This window comes from Lotus japonicus, chromosome 3 (genome assembly GCF_012489685.1).
Source record: "Lotus japonicus ecotype B-129 chromosome 3, LjGifu_v1.2".
NCBI classification, from domain to species: Eukaryota; Viridiplantae; Streptophyta; class Magnoliopsida; order Fabales; family Fabaceae; genus Lotus; species Lotus japonicus.
The window spans coordinates 41778435-41804763 of NC_080043.1; the positions used below are offsets into that span (position 1 = coordinate 41778435).

General features: G+C 37.6%; 2 protein-coding genes across 2 annotated transcripts; one reads left to right on the plus strand and one right to left on the minus strand.

Moving 5' to 3' along the window:
* The first annotated feature begins 9217 nt into the window (after nt 1-9217).
* LOC130742754 (protein CONSERVED ONLY IN THE GREEN LINEAGE 160, chloroplastic) lies at nt 9218-16256 on the plus strand. Its single transcript, XM_057594855.1, has 9 exons — nt 9218-9649; nt 10973-11022; nt 11128-11206; nt 11400-11501; nt 12815-12895; nt 13015-13106; nt 14507-14602; nt 15242-15310; nt 15916-16256. Exons 1-9 carry the CDS (start codon nt 9329-9331, stop codon nt 16046-16048), a joined length of 1023 nt encoding a protein of 340 aa, XP_057450838.1. The 5' UTR covers nt 9218-9328; the 3' UTR covers nt 16049-16256.
* A 4177-nt stretch (nt 16257-20433) lies between these two features.
* LOC130744165 (uncharacterized) lies at nt 20434-24903 on the minus strand. Its single transcript, XM_057596354.1, has 6 exons — nt 24716-24903; nt 24170-24410; nt 23497-23953; nt 22808-23282; nt 22065-22720; nt 20434-21968 (listed from the first exon to the last, which is right to left on the minus strand). The coding sequence occupies exons 1-6, from the start codon at nt 24901-24903 to the stop codon at nt 20434-20436; spliced, it is 3552 nt and encodes a 1183-aa protein (XP_057452337.1).
* Between the last annotated feature and the right edge of the window lie 1426 nt (nt 24904-26329).

Sequence of the window (26329 nt, forward strand, 5' to 3'; positions counted from 1 at the left end):
ATTAGCATCCTAAGTTGCCTGTTCTTGCACTTATGATCTCTGCTAAAGGGTTCATCACACCTAAAGCATAAATTTTTCTCTCTTTTCTCTTTCATCTCAACTGCAGTTAAGGGCTTATACTCACCCAATCTGCTCCTAATTTCCTCATGAGTTGTCCCTAATTTCGAATTTCCAGCAGAGCTTTTCTGCTTTTGTTCAGCACTGGTATGGGGTTCCACTGTCACAGTCTTACTGTAATTGTTACTTCTGAAGGTACTAGCAGGCCTCACAAATCCACTACCCTTTTTAGTCACAATCAAATTCTTTTGTTCAATCAAAATAGACTTCTATATCACCTCTGCCAGTGTATTCAACTCAAACAATCTCACTTCAGCCTTAATTTCATCCTTAAGCCCATTCAAAAATATACCTCTAACAAAATCATGATCAATTTCTTTCAAAGCACCAGCATATTTTTCAAATTCATCAACATAATCTTCTACTGTTCCTACTTGCTTTAATGCTAACAGTAATTCAAAAGGGTTTTGTATCATAGAGGGTTGGAATCTTCTTACCACAACAAGCTTGAAAGCTTCCCAAGAAGGTGAAGGATTGCATCGCTCCCACCACTGGAACCAACTAAGTGCTCGACCTTCCAATGCCACCATGGTTGCTTGCATCCTTTCCTCTTCAGTTACTTCCCTCAGTGCAAAGTATCGTTCCAACTTCTGAGTCCACCCTACAGCATAAGTTTCAGAAAAAATTGGAATCTCCAATTTCCTCCATCGATTCTTGGAAGGAACTCGGTCTCGTTCCTCTCTGCTTCTACTGACTTCAGTCTCGTCTTCTCCAGCAAAATCGCGATCACGAACCTCTAGCCTGGCTCGCAGCGACGCGATGAGGTCCTCTGCCACCTTGGTTCGCGCCTCCGTTAACTCCAATCGAGTGCGCAAGCCCTCTGTTTTCTGTCGCAATTCATCCCTCTCCTGGTTCCAGCTTCCATCGCTTCTTGCCATTGTTCTCGTCGTAACCATTCAGAGTTGCAGAAATCGCGTGGGTTCACCCTCAGGCACCAAGAATGGTGCTCTGATACTAGTGATAACACTGTTAAATTCCTCTGAATATTATTGATAGAACAGAGAGATTACAACCTAGAAGCTCAATTGCAAATTGAACTGAAATCTAAGAGATACAGAGAATCTGAGGTGATTTTGGGAAGAACAATGAAGATTAGGGTTTTCCCTTGAGATCCCACGATCTCAACTGGTTCCACAACCAGAATAAACTCTAATTTCCAGAATGACTTCACCAACAAGCTATTCCCTATTTATACTACATAGTTCTGCTTAACTGTTTCTAACAACCTGCAACTGTTGCCAGCTGTTTATTTAACCAACTAATACTAATTACATCTTAGGTCCCCAATCTAATTCACTTCACATTAGAACCCCTCCTTCTAGAGTAAACATGCTTGAACCTATCATTTTGATTCTTTTGAATATAACCGATGCTTTGGAGTTTGGATGAGCAGTGAGTACTCCATGTCAATACTGTGCAATTGAAGGGCTGTCAAGGGATTAAATTTTATGGTGTGTCTTAAGAATAACTATGATTAAAATTGAGTTGTTGTCAAAGGATCAAGAAAAGGCAGCTACAAATTTGTGCTTGGGATGAAGGACATTTGTTTGTATAAGTTCCTTCTCTGGTGCTGATGGGCTCAATAATGATTTGTATTGGCGTATGATCATGTTTGGTGATGGATACTTATAGAATGATGCTCACTGGTTTCACAACTCTTCCTCTCTGCTTCCTTGTTTGCTTCCTTGTTTATATGGCTATTACTTCGTTCTTTCCTACGTGGTGTGGTATCTGGCTGCCATGTTGCTTATCTGGTTGTTAAGTTGTTGAAGTCTCTTTATTTGTCATGTGTCCTCTCTTGAACTAAACTATTGAACTCTCTGGCTGATTTACAATAACAATTCAGGGTTGGATTGTTATTGATGCTATTAGAGCATCTTTATCCATCATATTTACTAGAGTGTCTACACTTCATTCTTTACAATTTTCTATAGTGCCACATCATCTAAACCACTTACTAATTTTTTACTCCAACAAAAAAACTCTTAAAAGTTTCTCTTATAGACCCCACATTCAAGTTCATACTTTGGGTGATTAAATGATAAGCAAATATAATAATATTTTATATGAACATATTTATGAGAGACACATGAGAGAGAAGTGTCTACACTACCACACCCAAATTAGACAAGGTGGAAGAACAGTTTTTCTCCAATGGTGTGAGACACTAGTGGGAGAGTCTCTTTAGTGTGAGACACTCCCATTGAAGATGCTCTTATGGTCTTATAATTTGGTTGAAGTGTTTGGGTAACACCTGGTTTTTGCTATTAATTTATGCTTTGGTTGCTGTTATTTTTGTTGGGTATATCATTGTGGTTTCATGTAAAGGTGAGTGCTTGGGTGCTTATGTCAGGTTACGTGATTTTTTACTTGTATTTTCACAAAAAAAAATGTTTCTTTGATCTTAATACATGGACATGGAATGTTTCAAATGCCTTGATATTTGTTTTGAAACCAAACTTCATCTCTTTTTGTTCTACTTATCTATGCATGGCTTTAAAGTAGTGAATCAGTTTATCAAAAAAAAAAAAAAAGCAAATCACCAAGAGCTATGTCAAAATCAGAACTTTGTAAAGTCTATTTCATGTTAATTTGAAATTTTTGAATCTAAGTTAATGGTTTGATTCGGTCTTCTTTGACACCAATTTTATAGTGTTATAATAACTAATGCTTTGGATGAATATTTTATATCAATATTGTGCGTAGTTTATGGGTAGTTCATATGAAGTCTCATTGTCAATTCCTATTTTCCAATGTAAAAGAGATTTTATTCTATTCAGTTAATAAGTCTCAATAATAATAACAATGGAACTATATTCATATATAAATAAAATTTATTATATAATATACTTATTTCAGCGTTAGAAATCATTGTGTTATTGTGTTATCGTTAGATACTACACAAAACTCCATTAAATAGAGTTTTTACATACTTTAAATATTACTATATATCTAAATTTGTATATAAAATGTAAATAATTTAAATTATTAGTTGTAACATGCATTAGAATAAAAATATAGAAACATTTGATATGGTTAAGTTCCTATATTGTCATTCCAATCACATCAATTATTTGTATAAAATTATTTTGTTAAGCAAACAGAGTTAGAGATTAAATTTCCGTGCATCGCACGGGGATAATCCTAGTGTAAAGAACTTGAAAATTACAAGGTGGAAGCTTCCCACAATCCCCAAGTTGCTAAATGTAAAAAGTGTCTAAATGGTCCAGCGTTTCCTAGAGAAAATGACAAAATCTTATTTATAGACCAAATGGGCGAGACTGAGCGCTCAAGCGCTAGAATAGCATGCTTGAGCGCCAATTGCTCAAGCCCAAAACAGAAGGTTTCAAATCACACTAGCGCTCGAGCACTAGGAAACCATGCTCGAGCGCCAGCTTCCAAAGCTGCCAACCCAAAGTTTCTGTTGAGGAGGCGCTCAGGCGCCAATTAGGGGCGCTCGAGCGCCAAATGCTCGCCTGAAAAACCCCTTGAACTTCATCTTAACTCCAGTTCAATGCTTCCTTTAAACCTCCAAGCTTCATGACCTTCCCCCTTCAGCTGTTTCAACCTGAACACTTGATTAACAAGTTAGGAAATATCTAGAAACTCAAAGGGTTAATTTGCACAAAGGCCCCAAAAACAAGTGGAAACTACATAAGACCTTGAACTTAACTAAAATGCAATAAAAGTCCTCATAAAACTATAAAATTATTAAACTAATACAAATGCACAAATAAAAGTAAAAGTGCATGAAACACTACATGAGACATAAGAAAAATACTCAAAACCAACAAAGAATTGACCCTAAAAACAAGACTAAAAGAGGGTAATCAGATACTTCCCTCCTCCCACTAGCACATCATAAACTTCACTACTAAAAATAGTAATTAGAACTCCTGAAGTCAATTTTACTTATTTATATACATATTTATTATATATAAAAAATAGTAATTAATTTTATTTATCATTTTAAAAAATTCCTCAACTTGTGATTAAAAGTAAATTTAAAATAATATTAATCCTTAATCTTAATTATAATATATGAAAAATTGAAATTTTGTACAATTAGTATAAAACAAAACACTATTAATAACTAATTAATTTTTTTATTTTTTGACATAACTAATTCTTTTATTAATGTGAAGGACAAGCCAATTTTACTTTTACTAAATATTATAATTATTACTTTTAAAATTTATTCTCAAATTGTGATCAATAAATAAATTAATATTAATTATTATTCTTTTATATATGAAATTATTAAAAAATACAATTTTATATAATGAATAATATAAAATAATATTACTAAATAATTTAAATTACAATTTTACTTTTACTGAATATTAACATTATTAACTTAAGGATTTGGCGGTTTTCTTGGGGATCCGAAATGCCCATGATATTAATGTGGCGTTATATGGGTGAGCTTAGTGAAGGGGAAGTATATATGGGGCAAATGGGGACTTCTTTGCTATGGATTATACTAATGGGTCAATTTTCTAGATATCGAAGGGAGTTTTGTATGATGGTTTTGCCTTCAAATTGGGTAATGCTATTCCTTTTGGTTTGATAATTAGCTTGGTAATATGAGACTCTATGATAAGGCGGAGTTTATTGATGTGCATGACTTGGATCTCAAAGTGAAGGACGTGGTTGAGAATGGCTCTTCGAATCTTCCAATGTAGTACACACAACTTCCCATGGTTGTTTCTGATTATGTTTATGCTTCCCTTAGTGCTATAAACCTGCGAGTTCCTGATTGCATAGCCTTGATGTATTGCTATTCTGACTCTTCAATTCCCTGCTGTGAATTTGGTGTTGAATCCTCATCAGAGGTACCATGCTTATGATTGGTGCTTGAGAACACCACAGTCAAGCTTCATAGCTAGGTAATGGGATGTTCAGTTGCGACACATTTTTAGGAAGGGTAATGCGTGCACGGAATTTTTTTGCCAAGTTAGAGTTTAGCATACTATAGATTTCTTCCTTCTCCCATGAACCCCTGATGTCCTATTTCCTCTTTTATTGGCGGATATTATAAGCACTAACTTTCATCCGAGCTTTTTAGTCTTGTGTCTTTTTTTTGTAGTCTTGGGTGTTTTTTATTTTTATTTTCGAAGCTTTAGATTTTTATTTTTGAAATACTAAACTTGAGTTATTTCCCCATAAAGATGTCTAAAGCACACTCAGTCACTAAGGTGTTGGTTGTTGCATGGCAGATATATATGGAAGCAGAGGTGTGATTTTATCTTTGGGCATGACCATTTTTCCGCTTTTATTGTGCGTTTGCCAAGCCTTTTGGTTTGTTGCATATTTTGTGTTCTCCAGCGTCCATGGTTCCCTCTAGCCCTCTTTGAGATAGATGAATAACGTGCGTGGCAGTTTCCTCCCTCCGGTTGGATCGCTCTTAATGGTGGGCTTGTTAGGGATAATGGTGGTCGTATGCTTGTGGATTTTACTGATTTCTTTGGCCAATCAGATGTCTTATAGGTTGAGCTTTAGGCAATTTACTAGGGTCTTTACCTCTGTTGGGACTTGGGTCATTGGGACGTTGTGTTGTTATCTAATTCGACTTTAGTTATTAAGCTCGTTAGAATGATAGACCTCTAATACATATCTATGTTGTTGTGGTGAGCTCTATTAGATCTTATTTGCGCAGGCCTTGGTCTGAGCTCTACAACATATGCTGAGGGAGGAGAATGCTTTTGCAGATATTTTTGGCCAGGTTAAGTTCTTCGCGTGACGATGGCTTGCGGGTCTTCAAGGATCCTTCCCCAGGCATGCTCTCCTTGTTATTCATAGATTATGCTGGTATGCTGACTCTTAGGAATTGATTTTTCAGTTTATTTTCCTTTTGTTAAAAAAAACACAACCAGCCTTGTAGGATATAATTAATTGATAAGTGATTTACAATTATCTTCTCCAACATTTTAAGCATGTGTCATCGTAACTCGATCCCCTAGTCTAAATCAAATAGCATATAACATTTTTATTAGGTTAATTAAAATGGGCTATACTCTACCTCAACCCATTTGGACTGGATAACTAGAGTCTCATAAATTCTTGAGTTTTTTTTCCTCGACTCAGCTTAACCTGATGGTCTAAACAAGTTAGAGATGAAGTAATTTGTGTTAGTTCATGAGTAAGTTCTCGTTTTTCTTTTCAACTTTTTTATTCAGCCAATAGAAATAAACCGCAATTTTTAATATGATAATAATAATATGAGCCAAAATTTTCGTGAATGAAACATTAGTTTTTACACATTTTGTTGTGATACACTTTAGTTTATTTAATTTCTCGTGTTATTTACATTTTTTTTAGTAATGATATGTACACACCTCATTTTCTAAACACTTCATTTTCACTCGTTTTTATTTATATATCTATCCTCTTATCATCAATCACATCTCTTACTTTCTCTCTCTTACTTTTTCTTTCCTTCTTATCTCTCTCATCATTCCATCACTTTTCACCTCTCTAAAAGGTGTGAAAGAAACATTATTGGATTTTAAAGGCTCACAAAAAATGTGAGTTAGTCGGACTAGCTCACTTTAACATGCTCTTGATGTATGTAAAATCGGTCATGTAAGACTCTGGAGTCAACCCATATTTGTTAAGAGAATTGTTATTCAGACGCCCCACAGCTATTCAGACCCAATGAAAAACCGGAAATCCGAAAATGTCCATTTCGAACGCACCCTTGTAGTGCGTGTCTATCGCACATACCCATGGAGCGACGTAGTCGACGCACCTTGAACATGCGTTGCGAGCACACGTTCAAGGTGCGATTAAGTAGTGCCAGAGTTGATGTCCCAGTGTCTGACTATACATAGGAAAGACACATATACGCACTTAGTGAGCTGCGTTAGCAGCGTCGTTACAAAGTGCGTAATATGCGTCGCTCTTTATAAAGGTGTTACCATCGCACACTGAAAGTGCGTTGGTCACGCAGTTTTAAAGAGCGAGATTTTGCAGAAACAAACAGAAACAGAAACTCCAACAGAAACATAAACTTTAACACAACAGAAACAGAAACTTCAACAGAAACATAAATGTTACATTATAATCTATCATTGATACATTACAACTAATACGAAAATTTGCAAATGGACTACTACAACATCACGAAACTAATCTTCAGCGAGATTTATGATTCCATCGATCTTATGTATGTCTACATTTGCCTTTCGGGAGAGTTCGTTGAATAGGGCCATGTGATCCAGGTATGGTAGCTGCCAACCACGAGCTTCAACAGCACAATGATACATCCATTGTGAATTAACCGTTGGCAAAAGAAAGTCACTTGAAAATACCCTGTCTGTGGTAAATTGTTCTGTGTAGTCCGCTGCAATTGACACTTCATGTCGATCTTCTACATTGGCTAATTGCCTTTGGGATTTCCTTTCTTCCACCCTTTCTTGTGGCATGTCCACTTTTTATGACTTAGAGAGACTCATTCTGAAATGCAAAACGAAAATTGCAAATTGTTTACTGTTTCTGTTACAGGCCAGAACTATATAAATCGCACTTTGAAACCGCGTCACAAACGCACTTTATAAGTGCGACAGAGACGCGGTTTAACAATGCGTCGGGATAATAATAACAGAAAACGCACTCTCTGTCGCACTTTCAGAGAGCGACCTGAACGCACACAAAGAGTACGGTGCTAACGCTTACTAAAAGTGCGATAAATCTAGATCGAGATTAGTGCAGTACCTTCACAGACGACGACGACAACGAGGGAGGAGAAGTCGGGTGAGGACGACGACGACGGCGGGGACGTTGGTGATGGTGTTGGGTGAGGGCGACGACAACAGTGGCGTGGGTGGTGGAAGCGGTGGTCGGCAACAATGTGGGTGTGAAAGTTGAGAGTGGGTATGAAAGTTGAGAGTGGGTTTGAAAGTTGAAGAAGAAAGAGAATGTGGTGAGAGGGGGGTGAGGGGGGGGGGGGGGTTTGAACAAAGCATTAGGAAGAAGGTGAGGATGGAGGGAGGGGTATTTTTCAAATTTTCTCTTTTCATTAAGGGTATTTTTTATATTTCTCAAATTTTTGGGGGTCTGAATAGCTACGGGAGTGTCTGAATAACAATTCCCATTTGTTAATGAATAGCTTTATTGATATAACATTGTTTTGTGTCAAATGAGAAATGCCAAGGTTACATGACAAGTTGACAACTAATTAAACTTGTAAAGACCCCAAAATAGCTAAATTGGCTCTAAAATATATTAAATCCCAACTACTTTAACTTCATCCACCTCTAGCAAAAAGAAATGAAGGGTGGTTAGAGTTTGGGGTGTGAGGATCAGACTTTTTTTAATTAAAACATCATGTTTTTTATATAAGCAATATGTATTATATTGAAATAAAGTACAAGGGGTACTTTAACCCAATACAAGTAGGAAAAAGTGAGAAAAGAATATGCAGTAGAAAAATTACAAGGCAATATCAAATATATTAGAAATTTGGAGGCCCATACTCAACCACAAAAATTAGCTCAAGAGTTGAGGTTTGCACTACCCTTATAAAGACTATCTATGCTTTATCTCTAGAGAATGTGAGACTTCTAACAAAAGAACCTACTACTAGTAAAAGCCCACCACCAACCACCTCCAAGAAGACAGATTAAAGAATTTATGTCTCATTAAAACTTTATCAGGAAAAACCCCATTGAAAAAATCTGGTAAAGGAAAAAGAGTACATGAATTCAGAAATCAAGAGCTGCCAAACATGTTAGAGCTTATGTTTGCCACGCCATGTTTTTATGTCACGGGACTCAATGAAAGGACTAAATCACCATATTTCTAAAAGATTAGTATCAAAATGCAACATTTTAAAATGGATTAAAACCCAAATTCATTATGAATATCGAATAATAGTTTGTTCACATACACATTTTTCACCTCAAGCTTAATAAAATAGGAAGAAGTGAGAGAGAAATAAGTGATATGATAAGAAATTCAGAAGAAAAAAAAGTGAAAATGAGATGAAAAAGAATATGAGGTTTGAATTTGACGTCCACTAATTACTAACATTTGTTATTTTGGTTTCATGACAAAGGAGGAGATATTTTGCATACACCTTGTTTGGTAGTTGATATTGTATGTGGAAAATTAACAGACACACGACACGATACCTCAAAATCTTCCTATCACTTGCTACTGCCACTCACACACAGCACTACAAGAACAGAGGAAAACACAAGTTCCAAAAATGGCGATTCTGAACTACATTTGTGTGACCTCTGCAGCCACACCCACCTCACCAGAGTCTCCAATTCCCTCACCAATTCCAGACCCAAGACAAAGCAAGATTCTCCTTCCCAACAAAAAGCCCGAGAAATGGTCCACTGGGATGGCTCCTGGGGATTACGGTGGCCCTCCCACCACCACCAAGCTCCGCAAGTATTGGGGTGGCGATAATCGAGACCCTTTGGACACTGATGGCTTTATGTGGAACAAAGATTTTATGAGTCGCTACCAAAAGTTGATTCAGGAAACTCAACCGGGAGCCACTCAATCCCCTCCTGCAAAGGTAACAACTTTGATTCACTATGTTCTTATTCTCAGTAATTGGTCATCTGGGTGTCTTTCTTTTTTTTAATTATGTGTAATTCTACTGTGTCTTTGTTTGTTGAAATGTTTGATTGATTGGTAAGTTATTTGTGGGAGATATATGCTGGCTAATTAGGATGATTGTTGCTTTGTGTTTGTGGGCTATTACTTCATTATTGTGTTTGAATTACCAAACAAGTTAAGCTGATGATGATGCCCATCTCAATTATTGAGTGTGTTTGTTTATTTGATAGATTGGATGTGAATGTGTTTTCTCTCAATCCAACAGCTTAGCATACTTGGAAAAACTGTCTTTTAAAGCCAAATATGTCTGATGAATGTGTTTTCAACTGGAAACCAAACAAATATTGAACTTTGAGTTTCTGTAATGATATTCCCTTGTGAAGTTATTCCCAATCCCACTCAACACTATTAGTGGTCTAGTATACATGGCCTAACAGGCCCTAAATTTTCCCGGGTTAATAGGAATTTTTTTAAACTGTGGTTGGAATCGTTGTGACAGATCCTTGATTTTGCAAAAAGGTATGCACATTGCACAAATGCAGCCGCAATTGTATTGTGGTGAGGTTGCAGAGATTATAAAAACGGTGATGTTGACCGCAATTGGTGCTGTAGTGTACCTGAGTTTCCAACCTTTTTAAGTACCATATTGAGAGCATGTGAACATAGCAACAAAATTAACAGAACCAAGTTTAATAAGTTTTATAGATCATTATGTTGAGTGCCTTATTTTTGTGTTTTTAACATAATGAGACTCTGCACCGAAAGGAAAATGTATACATTGCTTGATTCAGTTTGTAGTAAAAATAGAAATGAAATTAATTAAACTAGATTTACTTAATGTAATCATTCATGTGTGGCACTTCATGATATGGGTGAAATCGTAGATTTACTCAGACTTTAGTGCTTATCAAATGCTTTATAATTTATATTGAACATAACCATGGGTGGGGTAAATGAATATGGAGAACAATTGCTTTCTTTAGCATTGTCCTCTTTCTTGAAGTTAAATCATTCCAATTTTCACATAGGAATCAGAATGACAACACAGTGCTAGGTTTTTTATGTGCTCAACTTTACTTTCCTTGGTGACTCGTGTTTGATAGAACATTGTGGTGTCATTTGATCCATGTAATCGACCCCCACCTAGTGAGAAAAAAGAATCTTGGTTCAGTTGGTTGTTGTTATTGATGGCTCAATTTTTTGATGAATGATTATCGATTAATTAGTTTTGTTTGATTTTGTGATTTGGTTCTGACATAAATAAAGTTCCTGTAAACAGGAAGAGGCTTCTGGGTTTCTAAGCTTTAATAGAGTCATGAGCCTTGACAGGTCTTGATCTACAATATTCAAATTCAAGTCTTTAAAGTGCTTGCATTATTCTTTTATCTCTTGTTCTTTCTTTCTCTATAAAGTCATTTGAATTATGAACTATAGTTTGGAGGTTGACTTGAGCAAAGAACTCTCAGCTCCTGCAAAAAATAATATACACCAGCAAATCGAGGCAGCACCTGAGGTTAGAGATATGTCTCTTCTCTTGGTTTTATACTGATTATTATATCTCATGGATTTTGTTAGTTATGATAGATCTTCAGCGTTTTATTTTCATTCTCTTGAGTATTGAGTTCTATTTGGGAAAAAAGTATATAATACCATATATTGTTTTACCATGTGATTCACTTCTCTTTTTCAAATTAAATGTTGTTCAGATGACTGAAAGTGAAAGCAAGAGGGTAAGATGGAAGTTGGTACCAACACGCCGTGAGCAAGAAAAATGGGATAGAGCTACGAAGGCTGCAACTGGAGGCAACGTAAGTAATTGGTAGTTTATCAGTTTATATCCCTGTCACTAGAGAGTAAGTTGGGGTAGACCCCATAGTACAAAGATAGTAGAGTCTTGTCTTAGGTGGTTTGAGCATGTGTGGAGAATATTCATAGATAGAAGTACTGATAAGGACGGTTGACTTGATGGAGGGTCGTCCAATAATTAGAGGTAGAAGGAGACTGAAGAAAGTTATAGGCTATTTTGTGAAGAGATATGTAGAGTTAAATGGTTTATAATTGGACTTAATTCATGATAAGACATCATAATGTCATTCTATCTATGTAGTCAAATCCACCTAATAGGAAAAGACTTTGGTTGTTATTGTTGCTGTTGTTATTGTAATATTGGAGACAGTGTTATCAAATAGCGGCTATAGCGGCCGCGACCCGCTATAGCGGAGCGGATTTTAGGGCCACCGCAATCGCTACGCCGCGACATAGCGGCCACCGTGAGAAACGCAATCGTGGCCGCGACGGCAATAGTGGAGCTGGAAGCCGAAGCGGAAATAGCGGATTTTGAGGAATACTGCATGTTTTTTAATTTTTTAGGGTTTTTAAATATGGTAATTCTTGACTATTGGGCCACTGACTGCCCAATTAACTCCCCATTAATTCTTTTTTTCTATATTTATGCTTCATCATGAAGAATAATCACGGCAGAATTGGAAAGGTTTCCAAAATCCTAATTCTCCTTCTCTCATCCTCCTTCTACAAGCCCAATTAACTCCCCATTAATTCGTTTTTGTTGGATTTCCTTTTTCTGTTTCTCTGTTTTACTGCCCAATTAACTCCCCATTAATTCGTTTTTGTTGCATTTCCTTTTTCTGTTTCACTGTTTTAAGACTTGTGTTTGGTTTATGTTGTTTTTAGTCTTTTGACATTTGTTTTGAGCTGGTGGCTGCCTTTAATAATTAACATTTGGTTGTTAAAATGATGATTTTATGCAGTTTTTATTATGTGATAAGCTGTTGTTTCTTATGCAGTTTTTATTTGTTCATTTCAAATGTTTCTGCTCTAGTATTGCAATAGATGTCTGATAAGCTGCTTTTTTTTATAATATTTTACTTATTTGAACTGCTGTGTGGTTTCCGCTATTTTCCCGCGGCGCTATCCGCTATATGAAATAGCGGAGTTTGGCCTCGCCGCGATGGTCCGCGATCGCGATTTGATAACACTGATTGGAGAACATAATATTGGTTGCTGTTAGACATAGAGCTCAATCAATAACCTGAAATAGTAACTCGAAAACCTATGCATCTTTAATAACATTATTCAAAGATCTGATTTAGGCTATCTATAGGATGTGATGTTTCGGGAACTGAGGCGGCCTCGTGAAAATCCAGAAGTTTTGGCTGCTCAAGCTGAGGAGCAGTATGATAAGGTACTCAAAACCATTGTCTGATTAGTTTTTCTTCATTAGAAGTCATGTATATCTTGCCCTTGTTCATTGTGACATCTTTTTAAGATCAAATTATTTCTAAACATATTTCGGGATTTCAGTTAAAGAACAAGATGCAAATCCTTACATTGGGCATAGGTGGCGTTGGTCTGGTTTCATCTTATGTTTCTTATTCTCCTGAGATTGCAGCTAGGTACTTAGATTCTTCACGCAATTATTGACTTGGTTATTCTGAATTGGAGATCTTGCTAAATGTCTTTCACCTATGCTATCAAATATGGTTACACTGAGAGCAAAAATTCAGCTTAATATACTACTGCCATCTACTAAACACACAAAAAAGATATATGAACTGAAAGTTTCTTGACATGTGGGACCTTGTTCCAAACTAGTTTAATTTTTTTTCTTAACTTTTAACATTTCACTCATTTCACTTTCATTATGAAACATATCTCCTCTTGAACTACAAATAAATTCATTTCAAGAAGTCTTCATTAAAGTGTTTGGGGATGGGAGAGAAACAAATGGTTTTTTAAATGATAGAAAGAATATGGAGGGAAAGGAAAGGGATGGTTAAATTTTACATTTCCCACATTAGGAAACAAAATGAGGAGCTCGTAGAAATAAGGCTAAAAAGCACTTTTGGCCCCTAATGTTTCAAGTTTGTGCAAATTCTGCCCCTACTCTATTTTTGTCGATGTTTCTACCCTTCAAACAGTGCACCGTCTACCCCTCCGTCAGTCAAACGTTAAAAAACTAATGGAATAAGCTGGTTTGGCTTTTTATTTTAATATTTTTTGGACCTGCCGCGTGGAAATTATAAGTGAAATTGGAAAAGGGGGCATGAGAGATTCAAACTCAAGAGGAAAACATGCATTTAACCAGTTCAGTTACATACATAATTGATATATACATCAAGCAAATTTAATTTATATCATTTAATTGATCATCATCAACTTCATATACTCTTCTTCATCTCTCTGATCCACTCAGGAACCTCTCTTGAGAAAGCCTGACTGACGGAGGAGTAGACGGTGCATTGTTTGAAAACATGAGGGGTAGAAACGTCGACAAAAATAGAGTAGGGGCATAATTTGCACAAACTTGAAACATCAGGGGCCAAAAATGTTTTTTAGCCTAGAAATAATTGTTCTTTTACTTCGCCTTTATTCGGAAAAAAAAGAAGGGGTTTACACTCGAGAGGAATTCAGTAAATGGGTTGGTTATCCCCGTTCCTTTTACCAACTAAAACTGAACTCCGGTTGGTCTAGTTCCTTCTGGTCTTAGATACATTACTCGTTTAGTCTTTGCCCTGTGTTTCATTTCATCTCTCTTCCTCCCTATAAAAGGCACTAGACAATTAAAAGAAATAACTTGTAAGGAATTATTAATGTCAAGTTGCTATTTAGAGACATATTGGATAAATTGACACTGTTGCTAATTATGGAATGTTATTCTTGAAAATCTAAATTAATGGTGCAAGATTAAGTATTAGTCAATTGCTAAATTTTTTGAACACCAAGTGTCCTTCAGAAGAAAGTTTCAAGGTTTATTCACCTTTTTTTGATAAATACTTGGCTTTCATGTATGCAGCTTTGGTGCTGGCTTGCTTGGTTCTTTGGCATATATTCGCATGCTGGGAAGTAGCGTGGACGCACTAAGAACAAATGGTGGAAAGGGCTTTGTCAAGTAATCTATAGATGATATATTTACAATGCAGAATTTAATATCTTCAGTAGATTACTATTTGATTAAGCAAGTTTGAAGTTTCTATATTCTTGCAGTCAAATTCCAATAACATCTGTCCATATTTCAGTTTGTAGCAACCATATATAGGCCTGTTTGGAAGAGATTATTTGAGCTTATCTTATAGCATAGGTGCTTGTATTAGTGTTTGATAGAGCTTATGTTAATAGCTTATGATCTACTTATAAGCTGTTTCAAGCTTATTTTCACAAGCTGCTCATATTAGCTTATGAATAAGTGCTTATACCTACTGATAGCATATTTTGAGTTTATTTCAATAAACTGTTCAAATCAGCTTATGAATAATAGCTTGTGCGATAAACGCTTAATTCACCCATAATATGATGATAAAAGAAAGGTAGCAAAAGGCTCAGCTCCATAACTATGTTGTTTGGGTATCATGTTCTCTTCCACGGTTCTCCATGATATGCCAACTAGGTGGGACTTGGGCTTCTACCAGATTGTTCCTTAATTTCTATTTGAAATATGTCACCATCGTCTATTTCATATCATTTTTTCACTTCTTGTTCGTAACGATTATAGATAACTGAGGCTTAGTGGCTTGTTGGATTTTACCTGCAGGGGAGCAATTGGGCAGCCAAGGTTACTGGTTCCTGTTATATTAGTCATGGTTTATAACCGCTGGAATGCGTGAGTCCTCTTTTTTTATATGTATTTGGAGCAATTACTTTGTTAGTTTAGGCAGTTTAATTTGCAAATAAATTTTGTTAATCATTTTTATGGGATGCCAAGTATAAGCTCTTTTCTAAATTCTGTTTTTTGTCTCTTACAGATGGACCCTGTTTTGATTGAGTTATATGCATTAGTGTTAAGACAAGATATGCAAGAAACTGAATGATTTAGTCCCATTTAAAAATAACCTAAAAAGTGAAATGAATGTTGGGATAATTGGTTTATATAGATCATTCCTGGTTGAGATCAAACATCAAAATGACATTGTTATAAATGGATTAAATAGTATTTCCGTTTATTCATTAAGAAGCGAATTCTTGGATGCCAGAAGGGATTTTCCTTGATATCTAACACAACGAATGAAAGGATCTTGGTGTTTGAGTGATATGTTGATTGGATCCTATCTTGGCTTAGAAGAGGATACTTCTTTCTCCTTGAAAACTGGGGTGAAAGTTAGATCCTGCATTCTAGATTCAAACCCTAGGGCATATGTATTTGTTCATTTCAACACTAGTTAATTAAGCACAGTGTTTTCACTGCCTAACAAGGATGTTTGGTTGCAGGATTCTTGTTCCAGAATTTGGAGCTATGCACTTAGAATTGATACCAATGCTAGTGGGTTTTTTCACATACAAGATTGGAACTTTTTTCCAAGCTATAGAGGAAGCGATTACCATAGCTGTAAAGAAGACCTAAATATCAGAAAGGGGGTGGGGGAGCATGCTCTCTCAATAGATTTTTGGTTTTTTCTCCAACATACTAGTGTTTTTTTACCTACATATGTCGTATTTTATACGTAAATTAATACGTTAATTTTTTAAAATATAATAAACAAAGTTTAATATAAGAGTCTGAAATGCGATGTAAACGATTGCTTAACTAATAAAAAGATTGGTTAACGAAATCTGAAATTCTCCAAAACATATAAGGGGACGGATTTGTTGTATTTGATACATCAATCAATACGTTTTTTTTTATACGTGAGTCAATACGTTGATTATTTAAAATATATTAAACAACGAATGAAATTGAAGTGTCCGATACGCTGAGCATAGTGGCGGAAAAATCTTAAATTGAATCATTTGTTTGAAACTCATGCAGTTAAGTAACTAATAAACAAAGATGAAATAGAAGTGTTTGAAATGCGAAGCTAACGACTGATTAACTATTAAGAAGATTGGTTAACGAAACCTCAAATTCTCCAAAACATATATTGGGACTGTTTTACGGTGCATAATAAACAGTCGTCGAGTTACTCTGCAGTGAGCGCTGTAAGACTTGGATTTTCAGAACAAGTTAATTTCCGACTCACGCGTAGAATCAGTGTAAGCGTGACAGGAGTTTGATGTTTGAGAAAGATTAAAGAAGAAGAAAGTTCAGGAATCGCTTGAGGAATGTTGCGTAGTCGTTTTAAGAATTAGTGCGAGTCGTCTGCACACCTGCCTTATGGCGAGCGTGTCCAGAATAGGCTAATTTCGCTTTTAGAGCAACGTATTAAGTGAGATTTCGAATCCTTGGAAAATTTAAAGATTCTCTTTATTTTTCCTTCGACCAGCGTTTCATTTCGGAACCCTGGACTGTACGCACGATAGTATTCACTTTTCGGAAGTTCGACGACGCTAATTTCTTTGCTTCGAAACCCTAGATTTGATCATTGGATGAAGACTTTTTCTTTCCGGGACTTCTAACGAAGTTTCCGTTCGCGATGCCAGATTTTTTTCCACGTTTCAAATCTTTCTTCAGAAGGAAGTTTTGTCGTCTGACCATCACAGCAAAAAGTAGTTTTTCGAGACAGATGAACTTACACCGCTTTTCGGATTTTAGATATCGTTTTTCCCAAATGTTAGACATTTGTTTTGAGTTCTTGAAATCTGTCGCCAGAATCTCTCTTAGAATTCATCGGTGAACGTGCTGCAAAAATCGGAATTGCGAAATTTTCATTTTCCCGCGATTTCACCTGCCTATAAATAGTCGAAAAAGCAAAATATCTTCATTTTCCTCACTATTGGGGCCGTGAGTTGTGGAGAGGAGAGGGAGAAGAATTTTTCACCGAAACTCGACCGATCTTCGCGCAGTTCGTTCCTACTTCAAGGTATCGAGGTAACTAGCTTGATTCTTACCTCTGATCACTGTTTCTACTGCGTTTCTTTAGTCGTTTCTGTGCTCAAAGTTTTGAGCTTTTTGTAAAACTGTCAGTTTTTCCTGATTTCTCTGTTGGGTTATCTTCCTTACGTGCCCAAGAGCCTAAAACCTCCGTTAGTATTCGCCGATTGTGATCGAGTTGTCCAGGATCTGAAAAACTGATTCAAAACTCTTTTGTCGCACATTTCAAAACTTTATTGTCGAAAAGTCGTAATCTGACTTCGTGCCTTTAGGATTTATTGTCACGGATGTCGTTAGGATCATTGCTGTCAAATTTGTTTTCCGAACTGATAACTTTGAGGTTTTGAGCTTTTATTTTGGACCAAAACGCCCCTGAACAGCCGTATTTTGATCGGATTGTCTGAAAATTGTTCCGACAGTTTCTTTGCCTTAGTTTTACCCTAAAACTACCTTGTAAACAGATTTGATCGAAGAAAAAGAGTCGGAGCCCTTTTTCCTTTTTGGCCGAGAGCTTGTAGTGTTGGGGAGGGGGGGAGTTTTCGTTTTCGAAAACTTGTCTTTTCGTACCTGATTGTCGTATTCTGAAGCTTTAATGCTTTGTCTATCGTTTATGTGTTGTATTGCGATCGAACTAATCGATTTTGTTTGGATTCTGCTTTGTTTTCTCCGAGGTTCAGTTGAAGGAACTTTGGAAGTTCCAAAGCATTTCTATGAAGGAGATTTTGTTTGCGAGGCTGGAGCAGCTCGAGGTTAGGGCAACTTACATATTAGCTATGATTGCATGATAGGCGTCGATAAATTCGACTTATGCTTTATCTGATGTTGATTATGATGATGAACTGATGTTATGATGTTTTACATAACTTGTGATATTGTGATATTGTTGGATTGTGCGTTTTGACGCGACTTCGGAGTGGAGATTCATTGATCTGGTGATCTTTGATATTTCGGGTTGGATGAACAACCCTAGGCAAGTTCAAACGTGGGGTTTGAGACTTAGTCATTCATTGGTATTCATTGGAATTCGTAGACTTTCCCCGGGAAACATCTTTTGGGTGGTTGGTCTTTGGAAACTTAGAATGATTAGACTTTCGAAAACTAAAGACTTGGGAAACTTAGACTTTGAGAAATAAACTCATAACTTGACTAATTCGAATTGAAACAATTTTTATTAACGTTTAAGCATAGGAAAACTGAAGGGGAAAATATTTACGAAAGACGGGGAAAAGTCGACTTCTGTTGTGGGTTTTGGATTGGGGAAAGCCACTGAGGTGAGCTACGGTGATGATTGAAAGTCACCGAGTACTTTACGTACTCTTGTTGTTGGGGATGTGTTGTATTGACTGACACTAACTCTGGGTTTTGACTTTGGGTTTTGTTGTTGGAGTTGTGTTGTATTGACCGACATTAAACTCTCGAGTACTTTAGTACTCTTGTTGTTTGAGTTGTGTTGTATTGACCGACACTAACTCTTGGGGTTTGTTATTCGAGTTGTGTTGTATTGACCGACACTAACTCTTGGGTTTTGGTTGTTGGAGTTGTGTTGTATTGACCGACACTAACTCCGAGTTGTGTTGTATTCACCGACACTAACTCTTGGGTTTGTTTTGAGATTGGGTTTGAGCTAAACACTTGTGTGGTGAGGACGATTCGATGTTTGGCTAACCATATTGCATCAATCGGGTGAATAACGGGAATGGTTCACCTGTGCATCTCATGGTGAATAACGGGAATGGTTCACCAATGCATTAATGATGAATAACGGGAATGGTTCATCATACGGTGAATAACGGGAATGGTTCACCAAGGATGAATAAAGGGAATGGTTCATCCAAAGTGAAGAACGGGAATGCTTCACTTGTGGCGAACGGGAACGCGTCACAATCCGGATCATATTGATTGCATTTCACGCATACATTCATTCTGACTGGGATTGTGTGCTGTTTGATTTATTGAAGCATTGTTAGAGCCATAACATGCTAGGATTATCTATATGTTTATATAACAACATATATATCTATACCCCATATCACATGTTGAGTGTATATCTACTTTATTCCGTGAGTTGACCCTAGCGCCTTGGCTTTGGTTTCATGTTTGTGTTTGGGCGGTCGGCCTGCTGCCAGATGTCGACGGTGGATTGGGTTTCGACGGTCTCTCCCTCGGGGGAGGGGGGGATCAGGTTTGAGTTGGTGGATCGACATGCCCCCACCGCTTGGGTGATCGATGTTGTGGGTCATCGAGCGACGTACCGGGGAAGGGTCATGGAGGACCGGACTGACGAGTGTGGACATCTGACGAAAGGAGTTCTACGACGTATGGAGCTGAGCTTCAACTTGTCAACTTCAGTTCGCTGTGGACTTGGTACTGGGAGGGTAGATTTAGGTAGGCGTCATGTTTTGTGTAGAGCTCTGATTCGTTTTGCTTTTGGGACAGGGTAGGTTCCCGACGCATGACTTTTCGTGTGGTTCTCTTATTGAGGGATCACAGTGAGTTAGTCGGACTGTAGGGGTTTTGCTTAGGCCATTTTGAGGCCGAATTTCTACTGGTGGATTGTAATTACAACTTTCTCACTCACACTTCTGGTTCTGTACATATTTGCCTACGGGCACACTACTTTGGAGTCACTGCGAGTGCGTGTGACGTGGGAGTGCAGCTGAGGCTGTACATGTGTATATATTTGTATATTGGTTAGTTAGGGTTGGGTTATGTCTTTATTTTCTACCGCTTTATTTAAAAGGAATCAAACAAAAAAAAATTACCTGTTTTCCGCGTAGAGTTTATTTTTGGTTACTAAAGTGACACCCGGAAATCGGGGTGTTACAAGCGCGATTACGCGCGTCAATTTCCGCTCACACGTTCTCAAAAACTTCTTTGTACACAACATTGCGCGTGGAGGTGGAAACCACCCCTTGCTCGACAACAATGAGCACCTTCAGTCCTTTTCTAGACTTCACCCTTGAGAGAGAGACATACAACTATCCATGAGTAAACACAGGCCTCGGAAGGTACAAACCGACATGAGAAAGGGACTGGCCCTGACTCTTGTTTATAGTCATCGCGAAGCATAAAGTCACCGGAAACTGCCTTCGAGAGAACTTGAATGGAAGATCAGAGTCAGAAGGCGTTAAGGTTATCCTCGGAATGTACTCAGTTTTCCCCAGCCTGATTCCTGATAAAACAGTCGCAACAATTATATACTGAGTAAGATGAGTGACCCTCAACCGGGTCCCATTACACAGACCGCCGGCTTGGTCTATGTTTCGTAGAAGCATGATCGGAACCCTTTCTTTCAATATCAGTCTGTGGTTTGGAATTCCCGAGCACTGAACGTCGTTTAAAAACTCAGAGGTGAACCACTCCGCGTGAACCTCGGAATCCTCATCTGACCTACACGGGGTATCGTAGCTCAAGTACTCTCTCTCGACACCAGGAAGCTTTGACAGGATGTAGTTGTTGACGTGCACAACGCTCTCGAGTGTAGGGGCGAGAATCGCCCTTTCCTGGAAGTACGAATCGCTTTCCAAGTTCGCCACTAAGTCCGGATAAGCAAAATTGACCAACTCAAGAAGAGGATCGGGACCCTGTCCGATCAACAAATCCGACGGAATCTCAATCGTGGTCTCATCCTCGTCGATGGTGTCAACCGTTTCGTCGCCCACCTTAAGAATCCACTGAGCGAACTCTCTTATCTCTATAGCAGACGTTGAGGATGAGGCGCTTTGTAATCTCATGTTCACCGTCAGTTTCATGACCTTGCAATATTTCCATAAGTAGGACGAAGTGACGGTCGACCCCACCATATCAGCCCTGCTTCCCTTTGAAATAACCGGAAGAATTTGCCTGAAGTCCTCTCCCAGTACGACAGCCTTACCCCTGAACGGCCTGTCGTTGCCGTAATTTGCTCTTGTTTTCATAACGTCATTCAATGACCTGTCCAACGCTTCAAAGCAATGTTTGTTCATCATTGGCGCCTCATCCCAAATAATAAGACTCGCCTTTTGGAGCAATTCAGCTTTAGGCGACCCCTGACGAAGGTTGCACGTGGAGACTTCGTTTATTGAGATGAGTATTGAGAATCTGGAATGGGCAGTTCTCCCTCCGGGCAACAGTAAAGAAGCTATCCCACTGGAGGCAACATTTAAAACAATTAAACCTTTAGATCGCACAGCGGCAGACAATGTGTTCCACACGAAAGTCTTACCGGTTCCACCAAAACCGTAAAGGAAAAAGAACCCTCCCTTATTAGACATGACGGCATCCAACACCTTCTTATACGCAGCCTTCTGTTCGCCGGTAAGTGAACGGGCCAACTCCTCATGAATTTTGCTCATCTCTTCCTTGTTGTAGTTGAGCTCGTCCGCAACGAACTTATTCTCAAAATTCATAATTTCCGCAAAAGTAGGATACGGCAAAGACGGGAAATCTTTTAGAGATCTGGCATTGCACTGCAGCTCCTTTTCAATTTCAATCAGGCACAGATTCATCAGCTCGTCGTCGTCGATTTGGAGATCTGCATCACGCATGAAGTGAGAATTTAATAGCACGGAAAATTAAATTAATAAAAATAAGATTAAGGCAGGTAACGTAATTTTTAGGGATAAAACACCTGGAATATTAAGAGCTTTCCTCCTTTCGTACAGAATTCCATCACTCAGAATCCTCCATGTTTTTTCCCAAACTTCTTTCGGCCTGCTCATTGCGTTTGTGGTTAGGATTCTAGTAAACAAATTCCTCAAATAAGCTCCAGATCCCAGCACACTTACGTCACCAATTCCATCGATATACTCCCTGTCATCGTCCATTAACCTCATAGCTTCGCATGCATCGTGGAATGTGGGATAGGCAATTCCTTTAACGGTCCTTATGCTCTCAAAGCTGTCACAACCTCTTTGACGCGTCAGCAGAACCCTCATGTAATACACCTCGCCCATGCCAGGAGAAATATATTGCACTCTTCCGAGCGAGAGGCCCCTTTTTCTAGGGACCCATTCATGGGCGCCTTCCCTGTATACAAATTTAGATGGGAACTCTGCATAAGTGAGATTCCTCCCCTCTGGGTATCGCTTGTTGGCTTTCATCCATGCCAGAAATTTGGTTTCCTTCCTGGAGCATTTTTGAACAACCTCTTCGAAGTCGTCGGATTCTTTTAATAGTACCCTTTGCTGGTTAGGGAGATGGAATCCTAACCTGACAACTGGCGGCCACCTGTCGTGTATATCAAATTTGAAAGTCCTCCACGTCGCCTCACATGGAGTTAAGTACCTGCATTTCGCACCAACAATTTGGAATTATCATTTGATGTGCAATAAATTCAGTAGATCTATAACAGGACTAACGATTTAAAATTACCTGCAGTCGTAATACTGTTTTATCTCATCTTGCACCTGTGACTTGTCTGGACCTCCACCATCTTTTGATATTTGGACATTGACCCTATCATGTCCTTTGTTGATATACTTAAACAGATATTTGATAGCATTTGACTTGTTGCAGTACTCAACATTGATGTGACCCTGATACTTCATTAAAAGTTTAGGATTGTACGGAACAACAAACCCATTGTCAAGAGGAACACCTTTTTTCGTGACGGTAATTCTAGTGGTCCTTCTCTTATATATTGGGAATCCATCGTCATCAACAGTGGTGCAGTTCTGGAATTTTTTCGGAAAATGCTTAGAGCACTTGCCGTCCACCATGCAAACAGATTTCGGATCAATTGGACCACACGGCCCGTGAATCATGTAAGACGAAACCGCCTTGTACAACTTCGGATATAGCTTGGGGTCAGGAAGCTCTGCTGATATGTGCTTGTCTATGTCATCTCCTGTTTTGATTTTATGCTGTGGTTACAGCCACAGAAGGATATGCGTGTGCGGCAAACCCCTCTTCTGGAACTCTATTGTGGGCATTCCTGCGGGAAAATATGAAATCTCAAATTCAGCTCGTTATGTACAAAGCTCGCATGTTATTAGTGATGTTTTAAATTAGAGATTCGAGGTATAAAAATCTTGGGCACGACATATCTGCATCAGAAGCACCGAATATTTTCCCTTTTCTTAAATCAGACATGAGTCTATCAAGCTTCATTTTGAAAACACGGACACAAATGTCGGGTCGGTCCTCCGGCTTGTGATTCCTAGGTTGTAGAAACCTTTGTATTTCACACCAAGCTGAATTGCAAGTGAATGTTATGAAGAGGTCCGGGTAGCCAAATTTCTTGCATATGGCCATTGCATCCTGGCAATTGTTAAACATATAGCGATGTCCCCCGGTAAAAGCCGGTGGCAAAATAACTCGCTTTCCAACAGATGAGGGGTCTGTCTCCCCCTTGTCGATGGCTTCCGCAATACCATTTAAATAGTCTGTTCTAATCAATTCTTGATTCCGCTGAATGTAAGAGAGCCTGCTAGCTTCAATCATGGTAAACGTGTCGACGACAAACTGTTGAAACAACCTTTTAGCATTGACAACATTTCCGAACTCATTGTTCCTCTCCTGAAGGCAAAAAGAAATAAATTACCTCATAGAAACGTTATGTCTCTTATAGCTTCCCATGTTCCTGAACAACTCACTGATGGGGATATCTTCTCGAAATCCGTCTTCACCATACGGGAAAAGAAGCGGGTACTGAAGAGGAATGAAAGCAGCATGTGTTTCGTGTATCTTTTTCAGATTACCGTCATTCATCTTAACAATGACATCCCTCCCAACCTGCATATCGTCAAGGTCCCCCACAATCAAAGCTGCCACCTCATCCACGGTAGGCATGTTATAAGTCCTAGGGTCTTTTCCTCTGGCCCTGAAAAGACGGATAGACAGCTGCGTTGTTCCATTGGACTCTAAATAATCTCTGACGCGCCTGAAGGCACCGGCAAGCACATTATGCTTGTCTAACATCCGTTTGAGGTCTTCAACCAATGAGGCATCAAGTCCTGCCCCTCTCCCATTTGAGCTACACAACAGAGAAACATATAGTTACAAATATTGGAAGATATGTAATTTAAAAAGGACGGATAAATAGACACGGGAAGGAAAAAAAAGACTTGAAGGCAATTCACACCTTAGATTTTTCACCCTATTTATATTTTCATTTCGTGGTCGTATATATATAGTTGGGCAAATTTAGGTGTCTGGCCTTCTCGCGGAACCAAACTGCCGATCCTGTGATAATTTTGCCCGCTTAGAATAAATTTGGGCGGTCCACCGCCATCATTTATAGAATTCTGGACCTTTCCGCCCATGGAAGTAAAAGCAAACATGCTGTTGTACGCCCTTATGTTGTCCTTAAAATTGTTGGACCTAGGATCTTCGTCTGTCCACAAATGACGAAGAAGTTTCGGCGGTTTTGGAAGATACGGAAGATCAACCTTGCCCTTCAGACAGCACAAAGAAAATGCAGCAGATCCGGTGCTTTTTACCTTGCCGGATTTCTCATCATCCCACATTAAAGCGTTGCAGTAGAAACAAACACATGTCGGATCGCCGAGGTCAAGAATCTCTGCAATTGGACTCAAATGTTTAACCCTATCTTAATAAACGTTGATCGATTATAAAGGCATATTAGTAATAAAAGAATAAATAGTTTTATCACAGTACGTACCGGTATCTTCTGCGATCTAGAGCAAAACAGCAATGTTAGCCGGGATCTCAGGAATTGGTTCTGAATCGGAGTCATTATCTTCAACCTCTGTACGGTCGTTATCTGAAATGAATCAAGTTGTAACCCAATTAGTTATGCAGTTAGATGAAAGAAGTTAACGCGTAATCATGGCTATCGAACGCAACGTAACATCGATTTATTAATTGATTATTAGAATAACTACGGATAGAACGTACCCGAAGCGGAATTGTTTTCATCCTCGCTGAGGGCACCAACTTCGCAAATGGAGTGTACTGGTGGACCATCGGGTTGTATATTTGCCGTGTTTTGGTTTTCCCTCTGCTCTCTTCTACGTTTCAAAATCATAAAAATATGAAAGTTCAATAAAAATACCATAAAAATTCATTTATACTCTAAAAAGAAATCTAAAATAAAATAAAATATTTTCTGAAATTAAAATTAAATAAATAATAAGATAAATTAAAATAAAATTAAGAAATAAACAACCTAAATCTCAATCAAATCTAATATTAAAAAAGGTACTAAATAAAATAGATAAAAACTAACAAAATCTAGCAGATCACAATAAAAACTCATAAAATCCCGAATTAATAAAAAAATTCAAAAATTCAATAAAATTAATTAATATATTCTAAAAATAAATTTAAAATAAATTAAAAGACCAAATCTTATCTTTTAAAATAATATCAATCAATTATTTTAGAATATATAAAATTAAAACATATATCAATTGAAAATTAGATCTTCTAAAATAATATCAATTAATTAGTTTAGAATATATAAAATAAAACATATATCAATTGAAAATTATACCCTCTAACTAATTGACACATGGAATAATTTTTATGAGAATTAATCTGGTGCTGACACGTAAACAAACTAAATCCTAATCAAACCTAAAATTTAAAAAGGTAGTAAATAAAGAGAGATAAAAACTATTAAATCTAGCAAATCACAATAAAAACTCATAAAATCCTGAATTAATCAAAAATCCGAAAATTCAAGAAAAATTAATTAATATACTCTAAAAATAAATCTAAAATAAAATAGAATATTTCCTAGAATTAAAATTAAATAAATAATAAGATAAATTAAGATAAAATTAAGAAATAAACAACCTAAATTCCAATCAAATCTAATATTAAAAAATGTACTAATTAAAGATAGATAAAAACTAACAAAATCTAGCAAATCACAATAAAAACTCATAAAATCCCGAATTAATTAAAATTCGAAAATTCAATAAAAAT